This window comes from Symphodus melops (assembly GCF_947650265.1).
Source record: "Symphodus melops genome assembly, chromosome: 6".
Classification (NCBI taxonomy): Eukaryota; Metazoa; Chordata; class Actinopteri; order Labriformes; family Labridae; genus Symphodus; species Symphodus melops.
The window spans coordinates 19021104-19048756 of NC_136696.1; the positions used below are offsets into that span (position 1 = coordinate 19021104).

General features: G+C 41.5%; 1 protein-coding gene across 4 annotated transcripts in view; it reads right to left on the reverse strand.

Annotated features, from left to right (window-relative positions):
- The window catches only part of syt7a (synaptotagmin VIIa), a 70874-nt gene that overhangs the window by 26845 nt on the left and 16376 nt on the right, over window positions 1-27653 (reverse strand). For 3 of the 4 annotated variants that reach the window (XM_079346453.1, XM_079346454.1, XM_079346455.1), the window contains exons 2-3: window positions 10096-10199; window positions 799-878 (exon numbers count right to left, since the gene is read on the reverse strand). In XM_079346453.1, coding sequence (XP_079202579.1) covers window positions 799-878; window positions 10096-10199 — 184 coding nt within the window. Of the gene's footprint in view, window positions 1-798; window positions 879-10095; window positions 10200-27653 lie in introns of those variants that run through there. The other variant, XM_079346456.1, reaches the window with a different exon arrangement.

Below are 27653 nucleotides of genomic sequence, written 5' to 3' on the forward strand. Positions count from 1 at the left end.
GAGCGGAGTAAAGAAAGGCAACGCACAAAGAGAAAGAGTTTGAAGCTGGAATGACCAACACAACACATCAATCAGCTGGAGCCAGTGAGAAAGAAAATGCAAAAATTAGGAGGCCAAGAACCTCGAATCAGAGCAAAACATTCACATACTCCATCTTCAGTTGTTAAAACTGTCGTTACAAGAGATTAAAAGGCAACACAGACATTTAAATGCAGTTGAAACGACAGCAGGCTATAGAAGAGAAGCAGTGATGAGCTGGTTAACGGAGGCATTTTGTGGAGTCGTCTTGTACTTAGCATTACAAAGCTGACATTTTCCGGTACTGACCTACAGCCCTGTTTCATCATGAAGAGAGAATACCTTAATCTGAGTCAGAGCCCTGTAAGAGATGTTAGATCAAAATACTGCCAAATATTTAAACTCCGCCATTGCAAAGAGCTCATGCCCCACTTGGTCCCCCTTGCGTAGCATTTTAATCAAGCAAAGGCGTGGCTTCAGGGCTGCACTTAAGGAGACTTATCTTCCAACCCCGTAAGATAATTGCAGGAGCAGACTGGTCCAGCCAAAAGCTTCACAGGTAAGATAATGTAGATTTAATCTATGATGATTAAATCGCTAACCTTTAGCTTAATGTCTCATCTAACATGCTCTAGTGGCGATTGGGCCATTTAAGATAAAAATGGCAGGCTTCAATTGCTACATAGTTTGAGGGGTGTATATCGAGGGATTCAAAGCTGAACCAAATGTAGTTGATTATCACCAGAGTATTTTTTCACAAACCAGTTACAAGGCACTTACTTGATGGCTTTCTTCTCCCCTCGCCCACGTGCCGAGTCTGGAGTGTCTGCCGTTTCCACTCCTGGCTTATTCCTCTTCCCCTTGAGCCAAGCAGAGGGAGGGGATGACAGAGGAAGCACAGACACAAAAGGTTAGCTCAGATTTGTCCTTTGAAGCTGTGTTTTTGCTTTACTAATTTGAAGTGTAAATGCCTCTCCTATTATCTCAGGAACACTATGCCACCAGTCCTTTGCCTGATGGTCTCCTGATTACACTCATCAAAGTCAAATCAAATCTGCTGTGGAGAGCTGTTTCTGACTATGATTATCATTCGCACTACCCTGATATTTACATGGCAATTGCTTCTTTGAAGTAATCCGCTTGGCGCTGCGGAGAAGCCTTCTTGAAAGTCCTGCACTAGCCTGCTTTTAAACAGTGAGAGCATAACCTGCTGTAACCATGGAAATAAGGGCAATTTAAAGGCTCCAGAAAGTGAGGTCCGCTGGGTGCGCTCTACTGGAAAAACTCGTTACAGTTAAAGGTGTTTCACACATGCACAATGCAGGTAATCTCTATTGACACTTTGCTAAAGGGGGAAAAGGGAAGAGATGAGTCTAAAGCTGTCTCACGCCCCAAAAAATACAACGCAAGTGATCCGCTGATACACATCGAGTCTCCATTCCAGGAAATACAGGGAAGTAAAACAGACCAATTACTTTTCCAAATGTTAAAAACAGAACAGCCACCAAGAAGGAAAACTTAACATCACTTAGAACAGTCTGAAATAAAATTTAGCAAATAATCAGCAATGATTGACAATACAATGCTAGTTGATCACAGCTTCTTCTAAACAGATGTGTAAGGGCACCACACAACATATGTTCTCGTTAAGCTGTGCTTCTTTACTTTTGAAAAGCCATCGCTGTATGTATCAATTTGTCTCTTGAAAGATGAACTAAAAATAAAGCCTTGGGCCTCAGGTTGAATTTGAGTCTCAGATTAATGTAGCATACAGGTTACAGGGCAGGTTTTGGCACTCAAAGATTGACACATGATCAATTAGCAGCACCAATAAAAGCAGAAGGTTGTTATAAAGGGCCCTGCAAACACCTCTGATCAGTCCTATCCAACGAGTAAGCATATTCAACCTTACTACGACTCATATCCCACCTGTCATTACAAACACAAACTCATTCAGCCTAGCACTGAGCATAAAAAAACACAGAGAGGTAATCAGCCAGAGGTTACAGGTTAAAGTGTGGATTGACTTGGATCTCTATGAGGCATGCATTACTGGGAATATGCAGAGATGTATAAAAATGCAAATTGTGCAACAGCCTATATATATACAGAGCTCCAGAACCAGCTGATGCCGTCTCTATAAGTTCCAGATAACACAGATCTCATTTCAAGCGACAGCCCGCATCTTGGATGTTGTGGCCCTCGGTATTGTTGGAGAGTTGACAAAAGCTTTGCTGAGCAAAAGTGATAAAGTGCACAATGGCCCTTCTGAACAAAAATGATATCAATCACACATGCTGAAAACAAAGCCGCTAGTCCGTTGTATAATCAGCACTAACCTGAAACAGGAAGGTCAACGAATGAATAAACAGAGATGTGACAGGAACCAATCGTTAAACAGCTGCAAACAAGAAGCGTGCTCGTGATTTAAAAACTGACTCCTCCGTAAGCTGTCTCTTTTTTATTTTATCAACTGACACAGACATGGGGAATGATGAGTATATGAATTGAAAACATCACAACATGTCAGAATATGTTGCCAGTCTTCATTAAAGACTCTTTACACCCTATTTCAGGTCTTTTATCGCCTTTTTCATTGCTGTACACAAAATCCCCTCTCATTGTTTTCAGCACCATTTTAAATGCACAAATATACAAACAGTCTACCATTGCAGCAGAAAAAAAAAAAACACCTGCCCAAGAGGTAGAGTCTTCCACATACAAAAATAATCATCGAGAACATAACAAAAAAACGTTGTCTTCTTGTGTAGTAATTTATGTGAAGGCAAAACAGTCTGGATTTCAGTCAGGTGAGGACAAGCTATCAGAGGAAACTCATATATCATTCAATGCATTCCTGAACATTTCAGGACGGTGGGGAGACACAGAGGAGGAGTGAAAGTCCAGTACGGAAAGAGGAGGGAGAGCTTAAAATAGAAATCAAATTTAGAAGGCAAAAGAAAAAGGAGGCAGCTAGCAAGAGAGTAAACAAGGACAGAGCAGGACGGCATGTGAGACAAAAAGATACCAGGAAGAGACAGGTGTGAAAAGGGAACGGAGAGAAACAATGAGTGACAGATAGTCCTGAGTGGATTGGATGTGAAAACAAGGGAAGGGCTCTCACACTCAGTGCAGTGGGCTTCGAGTCCCACGGTCCTTTTTTTTTTCAAGCTCACAAAGACAAACAGCCTCAAAACCCTCGCCTCGACACCTTTCCTTTAGCTCATTCACAAGACTGGAGAACACACACTCTTCTTTTATTTCCCAGGGAGTTTAGGAGGCTACAGGGATCCTTAGTGATGAACATTACAAAGCTTAGCAGCTTGAAGACCATAAGACAGAAACAATAAAGAAAATTAGCTCAACCAAACCAATGGAAAAGTGAGCTATCCCCCCCTCCTCACTCTGTTCTCAAAGACCCCTTGAAAATACTCATGTCTAATTCAAACCAGCCGTCTTTTTGTGAAAGGACAAAAGGTTTCACACAATTAGCATTGAGAGCTGTCTGGCTCTGAGCCGGGAGTTCAAAATAGCTCCAACGGATATGATGAACCAATTATAAGAGATATTCAAAATGATTCAAGTTGTCCAAAAACACACTTTTTAACCATTAAACCCAACACAGCATGGGTAATGAACCATAATGATTTCAGTCTAGTATAATGTATTGGCAGGTGCACTGTCAAGAAGGCAACGGAATCTAAATTCCCATAATTGGAACCTATTAACAGATCCTCAACATAGATAGGGCAATCAAAAACCTGAAATCAAAGAGCAAAAAATGCATTGCTATATATTGGGAGAAATGCAGTGCATATGATATCCACTTATTTTCATCAGTCATCTAAATAATGATTGACATGTCATGTAATTAAACTTGGATACATCATTGAGGGGTAGCAGAGATAATCACTCCCATGATTCCCCGCTGCCAGCCTCATTTGACTTTCAGCCAAATAAAAAAAGAAGGACCAGCTCATTTAGATGATGCAGTGTTTTAATCTGTGCCAAAGAGATCCCTGCAAAATGAGGAAACACATCTAATTTGAGCCCTCACCTCACAGACAATATTGTTCCCGCGAGATGATTTTGATTGTGACATTGACTTATTTGACTTTTTTATTCGTTACAAATGCCGTGACAAGGCAAGACACAAACATTCAGCACACTGCAGTGTCTGTGATGCTATAATAAAAAGGCAAAATGAAGTGTAAAGGGATACAAGCCCATTTATGTGAAAATACTGCGCCCTTAATTGCCTTCAGGTTTGGAATGGAGGCTTCAGCTTGCCTGTTGTGTTTTTGAACATTGAGGTCTACAAATTTCACACCGTCAAGGCAGCAGCAGTTACGCCCATGACTTACTTACTTGAAAACGGGCTCAACTTGCTCAGTGCATGTGCTCTCACTCACTCTCCCTCTTTCACTCGTCGTGTTTTGTATTCTGTAGCCAAATCAAACTGTACAGGTTTTAAAAAACAAACTGTCTCGTGCTTTTTTTGTGGTCAAAAAGCTTAAGAGGAGGTGATTCTGGTACTCACTTGCTGCTTCAACACCAGGGGCTGCTTGCACGCTGTTCGGTGGCCGGAGTGTTTGTGTCCGTCACTTATTGTCACAAAGTTGTTCTTGAAAAATGTTCAAATAAGTGCAATTCACAATCAAAATAATCTTGCGCACCGGAAATGATTGACAGCAGGCTAGTTTCTGACCCCCGATTCAAAAAGAAATGTGCTTGATAAAAAAAAAAAAAGTGGCTGCGATAATACCGAGCCCCCCTGGATCACTGTGGAGAAAATGTCTTCACCGCCACAGCACTATTAAATGCTTGACTAATTCCCCAAATGATAACAACAGCTTTAAGTGTCAACCTGCTGATGCTGTCACTTTCAGTGCACGTATGTGCAGTGAACAGTGTATATATGGAGTCCAGTTTTTTTCCCCTTTATTTTTTTTGGCTCTGGATTTGCAGATGAGTGAGAAAAGACTTGCAGTTGGACTGCCCAGGGTGATGCTGAGGGTTTTTCGTGGAGACTACAGACACAAGACGAGACAGAGAGAGAGAAACTACCACTCTCTCTGTCTCAGTTGGCAGTGCGCTGCCTTCCAACACCCAGCTGTGTTTGTTTGCACTGAATTAGCAGGCAGCAAGAGTCTACATGCTCGCTCAATATTATCCACATCACACCATAATTAGAGAGGAGTGCACTATTAAAACGATCGTCCGCTGCAAAATGATCAATGATTCTTCATCTGTCAAAACGTTTTATTTTAAATACCTGGCTCTTCTGTAGTGCTCAATGAGAGATACAATTAATAATTAATTAATTTTGTAAAGGGACACATCTCATTTAAATAAAAAAACAAACAAACACATGGTCATGGTCAAATTTGAGAAACAATATAATGACAATTCTTTGAAATGATATCTTTAAATTTTCAAATTCCTCTTTTCTCTCATTTGCATAAAATGAAAATCATCCCCCTAATGAGCATGAACTTCTAACACCTGGTAAAAAAAAATCAACAACAAAAAAGTGAAGCCTCACAGGGATTGAATCAGGCTATGAATCTGGTCAGGTCCAATCTCATCTACGCTCACAACTATGTCACGGATCAAACAGCTCAGGGCTCACAGGAGTGTGCAGAGAGTTTCTGAATTCCAAACAGATACTGCTTCCCTACACAGATGTGAGCTCTGATATCCGGAAAATTCCCAGCAAGCACCTGCAGCAGGAGCCCACGTTGACAATCATCAACTGCATTATGCAGCAGCTTAAAAAACACATTTTTAATGTTCTTATCACCTTTGTTTCTCATTACGAAATCGTAAAAAAAAAAATCAAAAATCAAACCAAATCAAAAAGATTCAGAATCAGTTTTCAATTTGGCCTGGTGTTTTGGTGCAAGACAAATGGCAAAGGACTGCAAATAAAATAGTAAGAAGAAAAATAGCTGGAACCTCATTAAAAAGTGTGAAGTCGCCTATAGAAATCAAATAGGCTGAGCACATATTCTATAAATGTCTTGCTGATGCATCTATAAACAGCAATAAGCTAACAGACTGAGCAGGCAGCAGAAGGAGATGAGAGCATTCCCTTGCAGTTCTTCCAGTGGGCTTAGATAACAGAAAGCCAGGCAGGAGGGAGGCTTCAGGATGACTGCACATGAGGACTTTTAAAATAAAAACCCATCACACTGGTTGCCGAAGCTAAAACACCGAAAGCAACACTCACCCAAAATGTCTTGTCTATTAACCTATGAATCATGACTAAAACTGGCATGGGCCCGCTCGCAACTGACACGTGAAGCTTGAGGCAAACATTTGTTCTTATGAAAGCTGACACTGTCAAAGAGTACACTCTGAAATATCACCAATGAAAGTTTGGATGCAGATTGGCTCGAGGTCCCCTCATGTAGGAGTAGCATTTAGCCGTTGTGTGGTAAATCCGACGGTGTGATTTGACAGTAGATACAGTATGCATCTGTAATAAGGAATCTCATTTAAAAGTTAATGTGTTCATGCAAATGATGCTGTATGTACGTTTTAATCATGTGTTCAGGGACGGTCTCTGTGGAAGATTACAGAGATAAAGAGATCAAGGGGAGAGAGGGAGGACTTTTTATAGAATAACAGATTGAAGCACTGCTGCGCCTTCATGGTTGTTAGTCATGCAGAGAAAAAGCACACCTTAAGGATGACAGAAAAGGATTTTTTTTTAACAAGATTAGCTATATTTATGCTTTGTTAGAATGCAGTAATATAATAATAACATGTTTATCAAGATAGGGATGAATAACAGTTATCTGAGTCTTACTTTATTTTGTGCTTTAAGCCGCTGTGTGGTAATTGGTCTCACACCAGTGCGTGATCCAGAAGTGATCCAAAGATTACAGGAGCCTTGTTATTAACATCTTATTGTGTCTTTGTATTACACCCATTGGCAAACTCAGCGCTGACAAATACAGCTAGATGAGTTTAAAAAGCTGCAGTTCCCTATTTAGCCACATGAGGCTGGTTCCTTAACAGAGTCGATCCCAACCAGAGATAACATTAAAGCGCTTTGCAAGAAAAGTAAACAGAAAACTGTATAGGGGAGGAATGTTTTCATAACTCGGTCATTTAAGTAAATGAAGGCTTTAAGATATGCATATTTAGATACGCACCCACTCTGAGTGGCAGCTGGATGCTGCACACTGTATGCTTGGTGTCAACCCAGCTAATTTATTTTAATGCCAAGTATTAATGGTTATTAGTATTACTGTATTGTCATGTTGGTAGAAATAAGCAGATTTCAGTGTGACACGTGAACATAACTGGCTTGTTAGCACATTCAAGGTTTTTATTCATTCATTTGAAATTGTCTGAATGTCCCTGCTAAGTGGCCAGTGGTCGTAGGAATAAGCTGGTCGAAAAACACGTGGTTCGTACAAAGCTGCAACCTCAGCTGTTAAAAAATGCAGAACTGCAGTTCCTTGAGTGTCCACTTGAGGTTGGTATCAAAAGACCTATAAACCACAGACACACCACATATTAAAATGAAAAATTTGTTTGGGTGTTTTCCTTACATAATATATGGGATTGAATGTTTTTGAAATCTTTTTATATTAAATGCAGGATATGTGTTATTCATAATAAATGGTGTGGCTGATCCTCTTTGTTCGGAGACTTAAGGCCCGCCTCTTTACCTTTACCAGGCTGTCATTTGCATGTCATTTAAAGTGAGTGATACAAAATATCATGACCATGTTGTTGAAATTAGATTTTCAGATAGCTCTTTCCTTTCATAATGAAAAACATAATGAAAATCATTCCCCCTAATGAGCATGAACTCCTGACACCCGGAAAAAAAAATCAACAACAAAAAAGTGAAGCCCCAAAGGGATTGTATCAGGCTATGAATCTGGTCAGGTTCAATCTCATCTACACTCAAAACTATGTCACGGATCAAACAGCTCAGGGCTCACAGGAGTGTGCAGAGGGTTTCTGAATCCCAAACAGATACTGCTTAGATACAGCCTTTACCAGGCTGACCATCCATCATCGAGGGACTTCTAAAGTCCCCTTTGGTAACCAAAGGGTGACATCACAGAGACTTCGTCCATGTTTATGCAGCCTTTCATTTCTACAGTTTGCCCGACTCACAGCCTTTGGAGATTTGGAAAACAAATGGGGGATGTCATTGTAGCCAAGTTGATTATTTATCTGGTCTTTGGTTACACATCTCCACCACCCAAAAATACAGAGGTTACCAATGTACGGTGAAAAGGAAATGTTCAAGCCATTTATACATGCAGTACATGTAGTATATACTGTATGTAAAATAAATCTATCCAAACAAACAAGAAGAAAAATAACACACACACATCATGTTTTGTATGAGGATGTGGTTGATTGCTGTTTTCACAGGGTCATAAGGCCAATGGCCAGATTGTCATCCCATCTTGACCCTGCTCTGGGGATGCTGTGCGGCTCTGTCAAAAATTGAAATAAGATCCACTTACAGAGTAGCTCCAGAGAGGACCACTTTCTATGAGGCTGGCAGCAGAACTACCCCCATTCCCAGCCAGAAACTTGGAGTCATTCACTGCACCATTTAATTTAAGGCTGAATATCAAATGTAACACAGTGTTCCAGCCAAGCAAACAATAGAAAGGCAGGGGTTTACATCTGCCCCATTTTTAGCATAGAACATTGATCCCGCTGGTTCATATATGTTATCATCGAAGTAAGTCAGCTTACTGGTGATTTAAGCATGCTTCACAAAGGACATGTGGTGGGCTGCAATGCCAAATCCTGCTATCTAAGGACCAATACGTTTAACAGCAAAGGGATGTTGAGCTGAATCATGTACAATTTCTGACCAACATTAAACCGAAAGTAGGTGACCTGTGTTCCTGGGTTTTACAAGATACAGGTTGAATCAGAATTAATTATCTTTGAAGGCATGCAGATTAAAAAATAAGAGTCAAGTGAAGTGGCACTCGGCTGTAGGGCTCTGTCTGCCTAATGACTGGCTGCCTCCCTTTAATCAATCACATTTCATACCACATAATCACAATGACATGCCCTCTATTAGAGGTCAGTGTGCTTGATCTGGGCTCTGTTTCTGCTGGACCGGCGCTGTGCTGTGTAAGCACAGTTTACAAATGTTAGAGGTCTAGGAATATAAATCTTTAGTTTGTCAACACACAGGCACAGATGTGACACTGTTGGCTGCCTCTCTGCAGTAACATAGTGTATACTTTTTTTTTTTTAAAGCAAACAATGCAAAGTTTTGAGAGGATGTTTTTAAGGCAGCCTGAAAAAGGGCAAAATGGTTTAAGTTACAGTTTGAGGTGAAGAGATGTCGAACCATGCCATACCACAAAAAATACAGATTAGTTCATCGGGTTTTTTTTGCAAATTGGACTGCAAACTTTTTCTTCCCTCGAACCTTGTTAATCATTCCTCAGCTCTCAAAACGTGTCTTCTGACCCACCGAAGGAGCCTTGATCTGTGCATAACTGTTAATAATGAGAAAACTCTGAACTCTAACTCAGCCAGCTCACCACTGTCCAACTGTGGAGAGTTCATACAATCTAATCATATAACAAAAAAGTAGAATAATCATGCATCAGGTGTTATTACAATAATACATGTTTCTCATATTTGGTATTGCTTATACTAACACTTTATTCAGATATTTATTTATTTAAAACTAGGATTTGTACTAAAGCTGACATATTATTACACTGTATTGGATTTTTAGTAAGAAAAACATCTGAATAGCTCGTCTACCACTCATGTGTTTTTATTAACAACAGTATTGTCATAGAAACTCTCAGTTTAACAATGCACATCATCTTTGTAGAGATTTTCATTATCATTAATAATGTTATATATAATAATAATGTGCCTCCTCTCCTGAAATGCACTTAATTGTATATTATTTATGCAAACTCATTGCAGACAATGTTTATTAAGGCCCTCTGATTATTAAAGCATACTAAGAAGGCAAAAAATGTGTCTGCGAGCTAAAGAATACGTGTTAGTGAAGCTTGAATGATTGTGTGTAAGTGCATGTGTGTGCTAACTCACCAGCTTGCGTTGACACCAACCACAGACGCCACAAAGAGCCACCAGCCAAACAGCACACACTGTCACTGCGAGGGAGACCAGGAACACGCTGAGGGACACGGAGCCTACACGCACACACGCACACACACACACACACACACACACACACACACACACACAGGGTAGAAGAGAAAAATGTTTTTGTTATTTTGTATTATACATCGGAACATTTTCTTTGTCTTTTGTAAAATATAGACATGGAATGGTTGCAACAGAGGCACTGTACACCATAGTAAATCATTATGTCAAAAAGGGCAACCCAAAACAGAGGCCGGCATCATCTCCCACCTTGTCTAATTGAATACCTAAGCAGAGAGGCTTTTTCTACATACTGTCATACTGAGATTAGAAATACAATCCCATCACTGCCCCCTGCATGTCGGAGCATTTCAATACCTCTCCAATAAGGGCTGCAGCCAGCCATCAGTCAGCTGCACACACATCACTGTCATGGTGTCACAGCTTGTTAACTGACAGGCTGAAAGTGAAGCGAGGAGGAGGGGAGATAGAAGGGGAGGGCTGAGGGGAGGCCTGGCTGACAATACAAGAGAGCTCATGATTAATGGGTATCAGTAGAAGCCTTGTGAGAGAGGTGGCTCTGAAAGCAAGTCATAAAAAAATAAAAAAAACATCATCTATAGCTGCTCGCATGTGACTCACTGGCTTTTTGTGTTTGTGTTGCCTGCTTATATTTATTTTACATGCAGGTAATACAAGTGACAGCATACCAACTTGAACTCATGAGCGCTTCAGTTCTATTTTCGTACATTTCAACAAACATATTGTCCTTAACTGAAAAGCTAAAGCCTCATTGAGTTTCTCCATTTAGACAACAGGGAAGATGCTGATGTATTGTGTATGTAAGTTATTGTTCCCTCCCCCCTCCACAATTACCAAATATAGAGTGATAAACGAGCATCGAGATGCTTTTTCACTCGGAGTGACAAACACCGATGATTTCCTTTCAATAACTGGGTTTGTCATTTCTGCACTAGCTGTCTCCTTTCCTTCCTCTAGCTTGTCACAAGTGATCTTTTCATCCCCCTCCTCCGTCACCCCTCTGCTTTATACTCCACCTCAGCTTATCCTCTGGGAACAAAAAAGGGGGAGAAACAGTGGAAGGTAAAGTTGTTTCATATGCAAAATATAAAAGAGGGGAACCAGCATTGTATTCTACGATCTTTCCCTCAGCCACAAGCGCTGTTTTGAAGTCAACGTGACACCTGAGGCCACCCGCACTCAGGAAACAGAGAGCGCATACAGATTAGCAAAGACCATGGACAGGAACTTAACGGGCAGAGCGCACATGTAGTCTCGTTGTGCATTTGCAATTTGTTTGGAAATGGCAAACGAACCAGAGGATTGTTTGTTGGATGTAAGGACGGTTAAGACTCAGAGATACAAATACAATGAAAATGCGGATTATTCTAAAGAACATTATAACACTCCTGGTAAAACTTGAGCTGCTTCTGCTCTGAGCAAAACCTTACTCCGAAATGATTCTGATGGAATATCAGTTGGCTGTTGTAGAGGAAAGGACAATTGCACTCTCTCTGAGCGACCTTGACGTTTTCATTGTTAACACAACATCCTGTGACATCCTGTTTGACAAATCCAGAAATTGTGACGAGGTGGTAGAAATGTGACATGAGTTGATTTTTCTGTATCTGACGATCCTGAATAAAATGCCTCTTCATCTGCAGAGAAAAGACAGAATCATGAAACCGTATTAGAGACACCATGCTACATGGCTAACTCATCTGGGCTTAACCGACACTGTTCATAAAACATGTCACGAAGATTAACTCGTTATTTCAACTTTTCCTCTTTTTGGAGTAAAATCCTCGCTCTGTTCAGCAGCATGATGAGATTACAGCAGGTGGTTAGCAGCAGCCTGTCATGTACAGGCTGGTAGGATCAGAAGAAGCCAAAAAATTCAGAATACACTCACCGCCTAAAGGCACCTTAATCCTCTCTATAGGAGCCATATAGTGTAGGATTACATCTTTACAGATTTGCTTCAATTTTTCATTCACGCTGATGAATTTACTTCATTTTCTGAAGTGAGTAAAATCACATTTTTTGTTCAAATCTTACTTGTAGTAAGAGTGCTCATGTCCCTTTATGTGATACCACGACACTATTGGTGATTTCTAAGCAGTTCTTTTGCGCACATGTGTGGTAATGCATAATTTGTTTTTCTCCTGCCACTTGTTGATCAGTGGAACAGCAAGCACTCAGGAATGTTGATGACTCCACCCTCACTAGAGGGCACCATTATTAAACTAGGTCTTTATACTTTGATGTTTCATGTAGGCCCACAATGCTGGTCAAATGTTGTGTCGAAGCTATAAGCAGCCACTTGGCAATAGCCAGACTGGAGCTCCGGTCAATGGGCCTGCTCTCCCTGCTCCGCTGCATGCATGTAAACCAGCACGGTGAATGGATGGCATCTCATATGTAGGCTGTTCCAGGTTAAACTAGCATATAACCGGAGCAATATCCAAACACATTCAGCACAGGCATGTGGACAGTAGGCAACATGCAATATGTTTTATGACAGTGGTTGGCTGTGTTGGAGTGCTCAAATTGATCGTTTTCTTACCTTTGGACTTATCCATTAGTCAAAATGTTAATCATTGGAGAATAATTTCGCTCGGAGCACAAGGTCCTGATTGTAAAATGTTCATGCAATAAAACCATGCAAAGAAACAGGGTCCATTTATGAATGGATCATTCCATTGAGCTGATAGTAGAAAAGCCCTGCTGGGTATCTTGGACATGATCTTTTAGGTAATTCTTGCAGGGACGAATTAGAAATGGTTTTTTTTATCCTTTTGTTAATTTTTGGAATAAAGAATTATAAGATTGATTTTCATGCAAGCTAAAATATTAAGTAAACATTGAAAACATTACGGGTCTGTATCTTAACAAAAACAACAAGTACACACTCCAATTTGATGGATCATGTTCTGAATGTCATCTGATTTACAGTCAACAAGACTGTAAATGGTCGAATGGCGTCTCGTTCATGCCCTGGTTAGGCATGAGCGGGTCAGCGCACATGGCCAGCTCCTGAATGATGAACATTTCTATTCATAGACGTTTAGAACTAGACACTCTGACCATACTCTCCAACTGTATCGTCATAGAGAGGTCAATAATGTTGAGCCCATTATATACCACAGAATCAGCACTGGATCTTAAATAAAGACACAGGTCTCCCACTAAAGGCCTGCATGTTAGCCTCAGTGCTAAGTGGCTCAGTGATGGATATACTGGTGTTTGAAGGGGAGTCGGGTGGATCTGTGAGAGCCAGCGGTTGATGTCGGGCTTTAAGTCCTGTGTTCTCTGTGAAGGTCGAGGGGTGGGGAAGGTGGTTAGTATAGTTTATGATCCGTGTCAGTCATGAGAGCTAAGGGAGTAAAAAGCCTCCAAATAAAAAGCTGCATCCAAAGAGGCTCTGTGACTGCTCTCGGTAATGGACGGTTGTATTCTGCTTCCCACTTTATGGAATAAAAGTTGTTGTTTTTTTGCTCTGTGAACAGGCAGCGCAGAGGAATAAAAAGAAATACTCTGTGTTAAGGAATTAGGGAGATGTGCAAATCCTCAGCACTACGGCTGAGGCATCATTAGAGTAAGAGAAGCCTGCACTACAAAACAGCCATCACAGCGCTCAGGAAATTCACTTGATCTTTCTCCTTGAACAAAACCTCCACTTTGAAATACTCCAGCAGGTGACACATTTGTTGGGTCAAACATAAAACTGTGTTTTTAAAAAAAGGGAATAAGGAGAGAATTTCTTGTGAGGAGAGCTACTTATTTCTTATATGTTTAACTCGTATCCAGGATGATGAATCACATCCTAAAAGAGACAAAAACAGCTGAACAAGCGTTTGAAACCTCTGATCATAAGCCTTAAGAAGTCAGAGGACTCTTGAACTTGAAAGTCGCTTGTTTGTTTCTCATTTCTGTGGCTATCTTCTTTTATGTGCACATAAAAAAAGAAAATAAACGGCGCTGTGTCGTGGGGTGAGTGGTGATGCTGATGGTGTAAATGAGCTTGCAGTAAACCCCTCTAGTGAAGAGGAAAACAAATACTTAGTCCACTTCAGGGGGTTTAATATGTATATTTAAGGGAGAGGCAGAAGCAAAACTTGCTTTAGAGGCATAACTGTGGTTTCCCAAAGCGGCACGGTACATGTAGGTGATCTGGCCCACATGCAGTGAGCTAAGCCAAGCAGAAAGGGACCAGTCCTCAGGGGTGGAAGAAATTGTTAATTGGACAGGCGGAACTGGAGCAGTGTCCAGTCAGCAGAGCTGCCACACCGCATCTTTATGCTCCGACTGAGGTGGAGAGGAGGGCAGAGCCTCAGAAGCTCAGGGTGCAAAGCTCAGAGCCTAATCGCCACTTCAAAGTGCCCCCTCCTTGTGCCGGAGTCTGGGTTCTGCCCTCTCCATGGCCACTGAGCTGCTGCTGGAGTAATCCTCAGATGTCACTCAGATGTCTTTACAGTCAGTCCCCTCTGAAGCACAATCGAAGTGCAACTGCAGCACATTAGCTCCAGGTAAATAATAATTCTGAGTAATGCAAAAGTGCATCGATGTGGCGTCTGGCTCAGTTACACACTGCAATTTAAGGCATTAATTATTTTCACAAGACAAAGAAATGTTTGGTTGTGAACAGCACGAGCATTACACTGTGTTCAAACTCACCATTTCCCCTGTGCTCAGTCCACAAAATAGTGTGTGTGTGTGTGTGTGTGTGTGTGTGTGTGTGTGTGTGTGTGTGTGTGTGTGGGAAGAGCGTGAAATTGATTCAACGAGGGAGATGTGGATAAAATGAATACCGTAAATTCCGGACTATAAGCCGCTACTTTTTTCTCACACTTCGAGCACTGCGGCTTCTACTCCGGTGCGGCTAATGCATGGATTTTTTATGGGGGACAATGAGCTTCTGCCGCAAAAACATTTGACTTCGTCACGTCGGATCTTAATATCAGTCATTTTGCGCTTCATGCACGCACCCTCATCATGGAAAACACACGGAGAAATACATATGATGTAGCTTTCAAGTTAAAGGCGATCGAGCTGGCTGTCAAAGAAGCTAACAGAGCTGCTGCACGTTAAGATGACACTGACAGCGACAACAGAGACTGAGGAAGTGAGTAATGAAGTCATTCTGAGGCAGTGAATGGATGGACTTTTTCTTGTGAAATATATTACGGTCATCTTTTTCATCAGCCGTGTTACAGACACCGTCGGCTAGGCTTCGTATTGTAACGGTTCATGTTGTAAAGTCTGTAGTTGATAATGTGTTCATAATTCCGATTATGTGGAGAGTCAGTGAATGCACCAGCGAGAACGTGTTGAGTGGCTGTATGAGAGAACGCTGGGGGAGAGAGTTGGATTGTTACGGCAAGTTATGTGTTGCTCTCTGCTGTAAACGGCGTGGTCACGGCCGACAGTGATCGGGTTATTAAAAGTTATTATTTGAACGCTCTCGTCGTCCTTTAACGTCCGTACGGACGCTACAGTATTTGCGGATGTTACCGGTAGCCTACGTCTGTGTAAATAGCTCTTGTTATAGCGTGGACACCTGCGGCTTATAATCAAGTGCGGCTTATATATGTACAAATACATTTATTTACTTATTTTTAGCCGGTGCGGCTTATATCCAGGTGCGCTCAATAGTACGGAATTTACGGTAATTACAACGGTTCCAGGTAAATAAAGTCATTGCCTAATAGACTGATGGAGTGACATTTCACACAGTGAGCTCAGAGGAGGCTGTGCCACGCTAAAAAGGATGGCCTGTTGTTATGGCATGCTTCAGCTCTTTTCGGTTGTTGTTGCAGAGCCAGACAGTCTGGAAAGTCTCAACAGAGCGTCATTTCAAGTAAGATGTGCGACAGATGACTGACGTTGTCGTCTTCACGCAGACATCATTGTAAACGCCTCCCACAGCTATCTGAATGAGCCAACCATTGTACCAAGTGGGCACTGCTATTTCCTTTATTTTGCATTTCAAAAAAAACATAGTAAATGGCAGCTCTGAAGATGTCTAAAAGCTTCTAGACTAGCCTTTTAAATAATTTTCAAACCTGGTTTTTGTTGTCCAACATCTAGTTTGTCTCCTATCCAAAGCTGTTGTAACATACTGTATGCACTCCTGAATATTTCAGGCAGACTATCCCTGAATTCCTTCTGATTTGGTCGTTCACACAGTCGCCTTAGAGCGGGAGACTATCACTGTTGAACAGGGGGAAGAGCAGATCGTTCTTCGGCAAAACTGCTATACGACACTGTCATACCAATATCTACCTTTATATCAATGCTGTAGTTTGTCCAAATCACAATACCAACTAAAGAGAGTAGGAGAAGATAGTGGCGAGCAGAAACCATAATGCTGCTGTTTATTTGTGTGCACGGAGATCGTACAGGTCATGTGCATACATCGTAAGGTATAAACGTCACAAGCCCCTCCCACTCGCTTAAGAGTCAGTACTCCTGATAATACTGTACTGTGTTCTTACTTCAGCTCACTCGGACTTCATGCATAAAAATACAAAGGGGCTGGCAAAGGGGATCTCTGGATAAAGTCTGATTGAAAAAATGTGGCGTTCAACATGCTGCCTACTTTAAGAACTTCAGGAGTTTTGTGTAAGTATGAATGAGGTTCAATGCTATTATTTCAAACAATCATTGGTTGTATCGGCATGTCTCCAGGAGTCCCAAAAATAGTTTAAAAAAAAAAAAGTAAGTTACAATCAGTTTCTTTTCACGACAGCATCCATCAAACTGCCTGCTTTCTGTTGGGACAGAGGTGCTTCAGTGCTGTGATCCGGACTTTGAACCAAGTCTCAGACCACAGTTGGACAGTGAACTTGCATGCTGCATATCACTGGGATGTGTTGATGGACCAGTGAGCTTTTGACAGGTGGACAGAGGGAGCACCTGTGGACAGAGTGAGTGTCTCTGTGAGTCTGCTCTCTGTCCCTGGATGCTCCCTGTGGCTCAGCCGCAGCACTGCTCTGCTGTCACAGTGGAAAAGGACTGCCTCCCACACTCTGTCTGCTCTCACATGTGGGAGAAGGTTCATCTCAGCCCAGGGACGAGCCGGGCTGGAGCTGGACCAGCGATGCATCATGTGACACATGCCTGGTGTCACTGGTGATGGCACCATCTTATTAGCACATCTGACACTGAATGGGCCAATTGCCCATAAAACCCGACATGATCTGGAGCATGATCTGGACACCCTGGGTGTGAGTGAGCTGAGACTGTGATCATGTTTGGATACAGTTACAAGGCAACAAAGTCAAGCTCAAAAATCTAATTCCACTTATATTCCTACAAAAACATATAAACATGAAATATTACGGCACGACTTTGGCAAACACTAATTTGTTAAATGTTTATTTATGAGCACTTAAAAAACCTCAGTTAGGATTTGGTGTGGACTTTTTTTTTTTTTTTTTTTTTTTTTGATAGCCAACAAAACGTAAACCTGACCTTCATTACTTTGTAAAGCTTGAAGAAAGTGTCTTCTTAAGCTCTGTAAGATGTTAATGTTAATGAAGCAGGAGCAAGCTCACAGTAAGATGATTAAGATGATATACTTCTTAAGGGCCTGAAAAATACTTCAGCAAAATATTAAATCGGTGGTTCCTGATTTTTTTTTTCCCCACTTTAGCTAACATAAAGAGGAACACAGAACTTGAACTGTTTGAATTACAGCTGCACCTGGTTGAGCATGTTCGATCTTTCACATTGTCTTTTTCGTAGAGGATACAAGTAGAAAAATAACCAATAAAAAATCTATTATAAAATTATAATAACTGTATTGTCCTCCTATCTCCCTCTCCTATTGTCCATAAATCTGAATAGTTGTCAAGGTTTTTTCTCAGTGGGGGGTAAAGTAATATCCTCTTTTTCCTTAATACTGATTGAATGAGTGGCAAAGATACCATTAGGCTAATATCTAATCCTCATTATTTTGTTCAGTAGGACTTTATACAGTATGCAGTGTCTGTTCAGTAATTTTGTCCCCATCTCAAACTCTTCAGACTGTAATGGATGACTTTCATATCTAACTAATGGGAAGGACTCCAAATTCTTACCAAGGACAATCTTTACAAACTTCACTGACTTGTTTAGAAAATGTTAAGCATCCCTGCTTGCATCAAACATGGGTAAAAAATTAACTACACATTTATCATCAAATCACTTTTAAATACATTTGCCTATCTACGTTATTTTAATCGTGTCTGGTCAGAAATGATTCAGAAAAATGATCAGTTTGTTCCTTTCATGAATTAAGACCCCCCCCCCCTCCTCACACCCTATCAACACTTCCTTCCTTCCCTCCCTCGTCCTGAGAGTCACACTGGGACAAGTGACTATAATATATTCCACAAACGGGATGAAGTTGAACAAGCTTCTTTTGTGAAGTGGACCCAGAGCTTTAGGATGTTTTGGCTTCCCATCACAGTTACAAACGACCTATTACTCCCCCGCCCCACTGATGCCCTTGACTTTATTGACTTAAGTCCACATTGTGGCTGTTGATACTCTGGAGGTAGACTAGTGTCCGTCTCCGTAATGAGCTTGTGAGCTGTAAAGTAAGTCAGGCGTGACTAACATTATTCCAGGTTCAGAGCCATTAAACTGCCTTTATATAGCCTATTTTATTTGTTGTAGGGGGGTTAGGTTTTGCAATAAAACAGCACCTCGCTGAATTGTCATACTGCCCTCTGTTAGTGTTGATTTTTTCCATTGTTACTCATGTGTACCTGTCACTAAAACCCATAAATAATAATAACATTTCCTGTTGTGGTGAATTGATGACCAAACACTGGCTCTGGTAGATGCTTCCAGACCATGATGTCATCCATATGTCACTGAAGGGGACTTTGGGAGAGCATCTGTTGGCTCAACCTAACTTTCAGTCAACCTAATAACAGGTAAAAGCCGGAGCTGACGACGGGTTTGAGCCTCCTGCCAGTCAATCGGGGCAGCTTCGCACCTTAATTGTGCTCGTTTCCTTCAAAAAATCTAAATACTACTCAGAATGAAATGAGGTTTTTTATACCAGGTTGTAAAAAAACCTGCATTTTTGAATGGAGTCTCTAGGACTCAGCCTCAAGCAGACATTCGAGGAACTTCTGCATTGATGTCATTTTTCAACACTGGAGGTTGCCGCGTGGTTCAAACACACAGAAGTCCATCAAGCCAGACTTGGGGGTGACCCAATTAAATACCTCTATCTATGGGTTTGTTAAAGCACTACTGAGGTATTTTTTGTCAACAAAGATGGCGGCCAATGAAATGGACCATCTGAATTTGTTATTGCATCAGTATTAAACAAGATTAAAGGTGGCTCATGTTACTGCACATGCTAATGCAAAGTGTTGGCTCTCACATTATAAGATGCAAATAATCTCAGTGTGAAGTTCAAGTTTATACATTACAAGTTGTGAGTTGAAACTAGCTAAAGAGCGGCGTCCTGCTCTGGAAATACAAAGTCAGTGCTGGCAGTTTCCAGCCCCCACACACTTGAAATAAAAGGAACTGCTTACAGAATACAGTCCCATGCACATTAGTTTAACATGTAATGAAAAGCTGCCTGGTTCGTTTCTTTGCCGTGACTTGACAACCATTGCCTTCAGGAGGGGTAATAAAGAAAGGACTGCATGAATCACACGTCCGATTTCCATTGATGGAATGATTAGATATCTTTATCGAGGCCAAAACAGTAATAGTCTTGCATGGTGTGCCAAACATTTTTGGCTCCTCTTCCATCCTACATTCTCTTAATGTAAACGCTCTGTCACTTTCTCCTGCTCTCTACTCTACCGTACAAAGTCATGTTTTAGTTATTTCCTTTCGAATTAAAAAGGCACAATTAGATGTGCTCAAAATTGCAAACGCACTTTAATACACAAATTCATTCCTCCAACTTGACACAGCTTATTGACAGTGACATGAGTGGGAGCGCATGTACTTTAGGGATGTTAAGAAACTAAGAAAATGGAGAGAGAATAGTCCAGGAAAAAGCAGAGTGGGAGTTGGAGAAGAGAGACTAAACTGTAATGCTATTGAGAAGCAATTTGTGAAGCTTGTGCATATGCATACAGGCCTGCAGTCCCCCTCTGCCCACATCATCAGCTCACTGCTGGTGACATCAACCAAGACAAAGAGGTCTCAGATGCTCCAGATGTATTATGTGGGTGGTATTTTAAAATCTAATCCGAGTCAGAGTCAATTGTATTTGCCTTAGGCTAGAGGCCAGAGTTATATACATCCATTGCATGTGTGTTTGTGTTTATGTGTGCACTTTAATATCCATTACCAATTTTCAGTGCGCCTCATCACTTAAAAAATATTAGCCTAAATTTTCCACTCCTTGAGAAATGGGAAAACAATTACGAGGGTTTAATTAAAGTATTGGCAGGGCAAGTGCAACTTTAATTGAATGACAGCTAAATGACAGGTACAGTAAATGACAGTGAAGAAGAATTAGCTCAGCAAATCTGCAATCAGCATTTCATCAACGACATTTACACAATGAGCTGTGAGCTTGAGATGTTTACATGATAAATGACCAAAACACACACACGCACACACACACACACACCTACACACACACACACACACACACACAAACACACACACACACACACACACACAGCATACACTCAAATGTGTCCTAAATTATTCTTTTTGGATTCGTGACTATAGCTGGAGTTGTCTCTGCTGTCATTTGGTTAAAGATGGTTTGTGAAGAGCATGTTATGACCTGTTCTGACAGACCACACAGTAAAAACAGAGGACATGTCAAACCAAAGCCTCTAGCCAGAGGTCAGCGCTCTCATTCGACCAAAACATTGCCAAAGTCATCAACCTTTTAGACTCCATAAAAAAAACTAGTAAAAGTCCGACCTCATATGGCCTGATGCAGTGTGTGTGTCCGTCTCTCCGACTGTATATTTCTATTTCTGTCTTTCTGCAAGTGGCAGCCTCTCCCGTAAGTCAAATCCTCACACTGACTAACTTGTACCCTCTGCTGGTGTGATGACTGATAATCTGCTCCGCCTGCGACCACAACCTTCTGACAACTGATGTCAGGAGGTTGAGAAGAGGATGTACAAGTGTGCAGCAGCTAAATGACGTTACTCTGGAAGAAAATGATGGGTCCACTGTTGTTTTAGTATGAACAACAGGCTTCTACGCTATAATTTACACTGTCATAGAAGTGCAAAAACAAGAACAGTAACTCCAGTGTGAATTTCATCTGTGCAGTGGCTGCTGCTCTCCCCTTTAGTGACCACCCTTTTCCCTAAGTGACCTTTCCTTTTCTGAGGTTTGTTATTAACATTAGAAATTCACCATGGCTGAAGTGAACCTGTCCTCTTCAGTACAGTGGACTGAGCAGGAGCCTAAGGGACATCACTGCATTGGCTCAGTGTCAGGAGGACATTTAAATACCCCTCTGCTTTTAGACTCCAGCTGGAAAGACACCACAGAAAATAACTCTCATCAGCATCACCCAATGTCAAAGGAAGGACAAATTAAAGTAATGAATTACAACCTATAACATCTACTATAGGTTTGAATGTATCTTCTCCCTCTGACTTTAAAATGGGTTTGTTCCAAAAAGCACATTTGATAATGAATGATCAGATTAAATATGCAGCCCGTTCAACAGACAGAAGTTTTACTTTCTGCAGGCAGCTGGTTCTGTTCAAACAATCATCTGCTCCTGATAAGCACACGGTCATCTTAGACGGCCCTACAGCTTTACTCTTTGTTGTCTGACTGCGTATTGATGTGTTTGCTTGTATAACTGTCAAGAATTTACAGCTGGGTAGTACCCAGCAGACTGAGACATATTGACGATGCCATGCAGACGCTCGCTTGCAGCAGGATACACTCAAAGGCTCTTGGGAAATAAAGTTTTCCACAACTACCAATTCTCTTGGCATTCATTTCAGCTGGGAGCTGCCTGTAATTTTCCCTCTACATTAACACGATCACACAACACCTGAGGACATTTCAGCGCAGCTCCATGCAGTAACAGCTCGTCTTAATTCTTACTCACAAACACACTAACAGTAACTGTTGTGGAGATATGAGTGTGACACTCACATGGCCCGGCTGCTGCTGCAGTGAGTGTGACCTCTGAGTGCAGGAGTGGCCATATTACCTGCAGTACTGTGCGCCATGTCACTGTTTGTCACGTCAACCAATACGGAAAGGTATTCCATCTGGCTGGCAGGCCAGCAGAAAATAAATGGCAGGCTTCGCTGCTGCCATTAAGCAGAGTGACACACACGCACAGCTCTCACACCTACTTGACATTATCACCCTAACATCATGACAAGGGTGTCATTTGGCTAACTATTGCAGGCGGAGCTGATGGTGGAAAATAATAGAGGGGATGTGAGTTCTGGCTCGAGAGTAAGAAAGAGAACAGATTTAAGCTATGAGTTGAGAATCACTTTAAATGCTGTCTGGGCAGTGCGATAATGAGCAACACAGTATTTCTACTATAAATATATGACTAAGTGTGGAAAGCTTGTCTCTCATTTTACCCTGAATGCTCATGGGAGCCCAGAGCACTAGATTCAGTGATTATATGCGCGCTAAGTTGTCACAAACAATCTAACAGACATTATGAGCATTATTTATAGTGATTGGAATGAAAAAACAAAGAGGCGGCACTAACCTGTTCCTTCGTTGATTTATTAAGTCTCTGTGAGAGAGCTATAACTCTCGTCATGTGTAATAGGCCAGATGGAGTAGGCGAAGAATAACTAATGCTGTTGAGGCAGCCTCTCCGCCCCGAGCCTCGATGAGGTCTGTTAAATTACTAAAAGGACAAACACTGCATTGTGTGATTTGTATGCATCCTGACCTTTAGGCCAATTGAAGAGCTCTTGAGAACACAAAAGCTGTCCAGGAACCGTCTTCAAATAGAGGATCTGTTAGATCAGTATCCTATTAAACATTTGGCTGCATTGGACTACTTTCGAAAGAAACAAACAAGTCAGCTCTGTTTGGCTCTGTTTGGTTTGGTTCGGGTTGGGAAAAGCACAGAGAGCATTCTTCAACCATGCTAGCAGAACAGACCAGAACCATGCTGCTAGCTTGTCCGTCAGTTAGCTTTTGCGTGTTTGAAGCACTTGATATAGGTAATGTTGACATTTTGGGTGGTGGCATTGGTTGCTTTATGAGGCATCATGTATTTATAACTGTATTGCACATACAAATTTATATACAGAAGGTTCATAGCTTAAAGTAAAAAAAGAAACCAGACTATCAAGGGACACAACTTTGATACACTTATCTATGCTGCACCCAGAAACAACTAGAATATCAAACAAGAAAACTGAAATGACCAGGAAAAAACTAAAACGACTGAAAGGCCAGCCAAGATGCTGCTGCTCCAAAGGCCCCTTGAAATGAGATAGTCTACCTTAACCTGTTAAAAATCCAACACACGTGAGAAGTCAGTGGTTTGTCATCTTTACAATTATGCACAAATCTGTGTAACTCCTGCCACCCATTGCTAGATAGCTATGATTCTGACTGTGTAAACCCTTACAAGATCCAAAGGACACAGCAACCACAATCTACATATATCCGACAGCCCCAAAGATTTACTGACTGTATTCTCCTGATCACAATATTCCAACACAATAAGTCCTGCTGTGTCCTGGTAATATAGTGTAAGATGAAATCCAATTGCTTTGAAAGTTGATATATATAACAAGAAAGGCTATAGGTTGGTGCTGTCCCTTTTTTAAAGAGATAAACTTTGAATTAATTTAGAACATGACACGGCAACATTCAAACATATTCCTTGTTTTTCCTTTTTTTTTCGTAACAATATAACCCGCTGACAAGAACACATTTAAAGTGCACAGAGGTTTGTGGTACACGCACAAATTTGAAAGCCATCTTGGAGAGTTGCGAGTTTGTAATGTCTGTGTCTCAACTGCTGTCTGCAGAGAGGAGTCTCCCTCAAGTATGTTTGCATTTGCTGAATTGCCCCCTTTGCTTTTGATGCTTTTGCCACAACATTACTTTCTGTGTTTGCTAAGGTCAAGAGTGCATTAAAAGGTCAAGTTACGCTGTGAGCACCCTCTGCTGGATCAAACAGCAAACTACTGCTGACGACAGGATGCGCTAATAGACTGCATTTTGAAATCAAACGGCTCACTACGGTTATAATGTCTCTGTCTCCCCAAGTTTCAAATGTATGTTGGAATTTTAATTAAAAAATGACATCCCTTCTATGAGTTTTGATTCATTTGGACAAAACAGGCAAATCTATGTAAAAATAGACATATTGAGCACCCCCGTATAGCCAAATGGAATAATGCTTTTAAATGAGATTTCCACAGTAAGATTTGCTGTCCAAAATTCTCCTTGAAATGATGTCAAACATTCGACTATTTGGGCGACTTTTTCTTACTAAATGTATCACTTCTATTAAAATATCGGAGGCTATTCACAAGGATGAAGTGGCTTTTCACACAAACCCTGACAGTTATCTAGTGAGTGTGTGTAAAGTGGCTCAAACTGTACTGTTTGGAAACACTTATTGATGCAAGAAATGTCAGGTTTGGGGGAGAACTGTGTGTGTGTGTGTGTGTGTGTGTGTGTGTGTGTGTGTGTGTGTGTGTGTGTCCATGCATATTTGTGTTACGTCCGAGCTGCGTGTGCCATGTTAGCCTGTGGATGTGGGGTGATTCACCAGGCTATTCTGGAGGATTCCTGTGTGGGCTGACAGTCATGGGGAATGAGACCTGAGACAAGGAAGAATTTGTGGAAGACGAGGAAGGGGAAAAACTGAACATACAGTTCAACGCAAAGATTTGTGCTGCTCCTATAGGACTCACGTGCCCTTGTGTCTAACGACTGGTGAAATGACAAGTGCCATATCCAGAGCATTCCTGGGTGATGTATGGTTGAACGGTTGAGTTCTCATAAACAGATGATGTAATAATATGTCAGGGGAGGGGTCTGCAGTGTCACTCCTTCCTTCATCTTGCCCGCAGAGATTGTGCAAACCTTCACTCAGAAGGCAGAACCCAAAATAGGATTAGTCCAGAGCACGTTTAGAAAAAAAAAATAAAAATCAGACGCAGAGGACTGCCAGCATGCCCTACCTCAAGGCTGTGCTAGTTGAGGGCTGGCAGGCTGACGATGGGGAGGGGGAGAGAGGAGCGCATGCACAAGGCCTGGCTGGAGGAAGACAGAGTGAGCATGGGCATGCAGAGCTACAGATGCACAACGTTTCTCGTTAGCCTGCTTTCTACTGTGAAGCCAAAATAGACGAGACACAGTGCACTCATTACTCACCGCAAGTTCTACCCCTAAAACAAATGTGAATCTTTGCACTTTGTTCTTTTTGTAAAGTGTCTCGAGATGACATTTGTTATGAATTTGCACTAAAAATAAAGATTGACTGATTGATTCCTGACTCTCATTATTGCAGAGTAGGCTATGATTTGATAATAACAGATTTTTATTTTATTTTTATTGTTTTTCATATGACAAATCTCCAACACCTTTCCCAGCTGGCAATGCTTCTGACAAATCCTGGTTGGCCTTATTCTTGTGGCTGGTGGCCCATAATCCAGTCAGAGGACGATCCCTTCTCCATGTGTTTTATGGCCTGCTTAGACCAACTCTGTCAACTCTGAGTCGAGCTTAAGCTGCAAATCAAACTTGGCATCAGAACGTGGCGTAAAGTGACATTATTGCTTCCTGGCTCACATTTGATTTTCTTTGTGGGAATCTGCAACCACTGCTGAACAGAAAAAGCGCACTGGTGCTCAGTCACACAGCCAAAGACGAGAGAGGCTGTTCGGTTCCTCCCTCTTAGGAGTCAACTTCAAAACACTGTCCCTGTTGTTGGCCACAAACAAACAACTTGTCCTGCTGTGTGCATGTTGTACAAAGTTGGAGCTGACCCCCGCAGCCCCTTGCATGCAGCAATCGAGAAAGGCGCTTGCTTTCACACTACATTTAATATGCAGCCACATGCATCACTGGCCATCACTGATGCTGTTTGAGCGCTTCATTCTCGAGAGATCCTGAAAGCCGAGTGGGAGGAATTTCACCTGTGTTTCGAGATAGATCACATCACCCATGATGCATTTTGGTTCTAAACACTAACTGACCTCAGTGAGGAGGGTCACAAAACACAATCATGCGTGCAGTCTTTAGTCTATGCACATTACTCCGATTAGAGTGAAATAGGGAGAACAGTGATCATAACAGCTTCCCTGATCTCTGCTCCTTTTTATCTGTATTACCAGTCTGTTAACACACCGCCGAGTATCCAATGCAAAACAACAAAAAAGCCGCCCTCATCAGGTTGTTGCTGTCATTACATTTAGGGACGTATAATTACATCGACAGCTGAATCAAGGTTTGGAAACAAAGTATCCCTCCCAAATGAACATTTGCTGATATGACAGGCTGACAAGGTAACGCTCTTATTCCAGGCTTTATACAGGAGCCGTCGACTATTAGTACTACAGGTGGGGCAGAAACAGTCATTTTCAACATATTGGTTTGTTAGGAAACTTATACATTGTGATACATTTCACTCTTTTCAGGATTGTCTCAGGGAGAGCATCCTCCGAGCCTTTTAAGGGCGGCGAGTTCTGTAAGTTGAAGTACTTCTTTTCTTGAAAATAGAAGAGAGAGAGAGAGAAAAAAAAAAAGAGATTTTATGTTCCCTGCTGATGTGATTTACATTATGATTCATTACTATATATAGGCAGTGTTTCCCCTATATGCAAAAGAGTACACTCCGACCGAGGGGAAACACTGATAGGTCAATCAATACATTGAGTTTTTCATCATAACATCATGGATTTATGTTTTCACTATGCATCATTCATATTAAAGCATTGGCTTTTTAATTGTTACATCGATACACACTGTTGCATTATTACGAACGTTGGAATCTGTAACTCGCATCTGCAGTCAGCCCGTATGATTTGGAAGAAGTCAACATAACATTGTGCATATTTAACATAACAACTTTACAACAGACATTTTGCCTTGAGTGTTTTTTTCTAATTACGTTGCATGCTGAAATGTCAGCCGACCGTCGATCAGCTTGGCAAAGAAAAGTGGACTTGAACAGATGAAAACAATGCCAGTGGTTCGATGTGACCAAACGCATGTCTGTAGTGCTGAAGCACATTTCAAAGTTGCATTCAACAGGTAAACAAGTCAGTAAGAGAAGTCTGATCATAAAAGATAACAGCAGTGCCCTCAAAGCAGTGTAGCAGCTGCATGCAGCCGAGTTTCCTTCCTCCTCACTGCACGCAGCGATGACCTCAGGTCAGCACTATAAAGATGGACGTCGACTCCAACATAACCACTCAGACATATTAAAACATGCAGAAGGTTTCTCTGAAAAGCAGAGCATCAAACAATCTGGTATGTCAGTGCTCTCTGCACATCAAAGATTGAGGGACTCTTAGCTA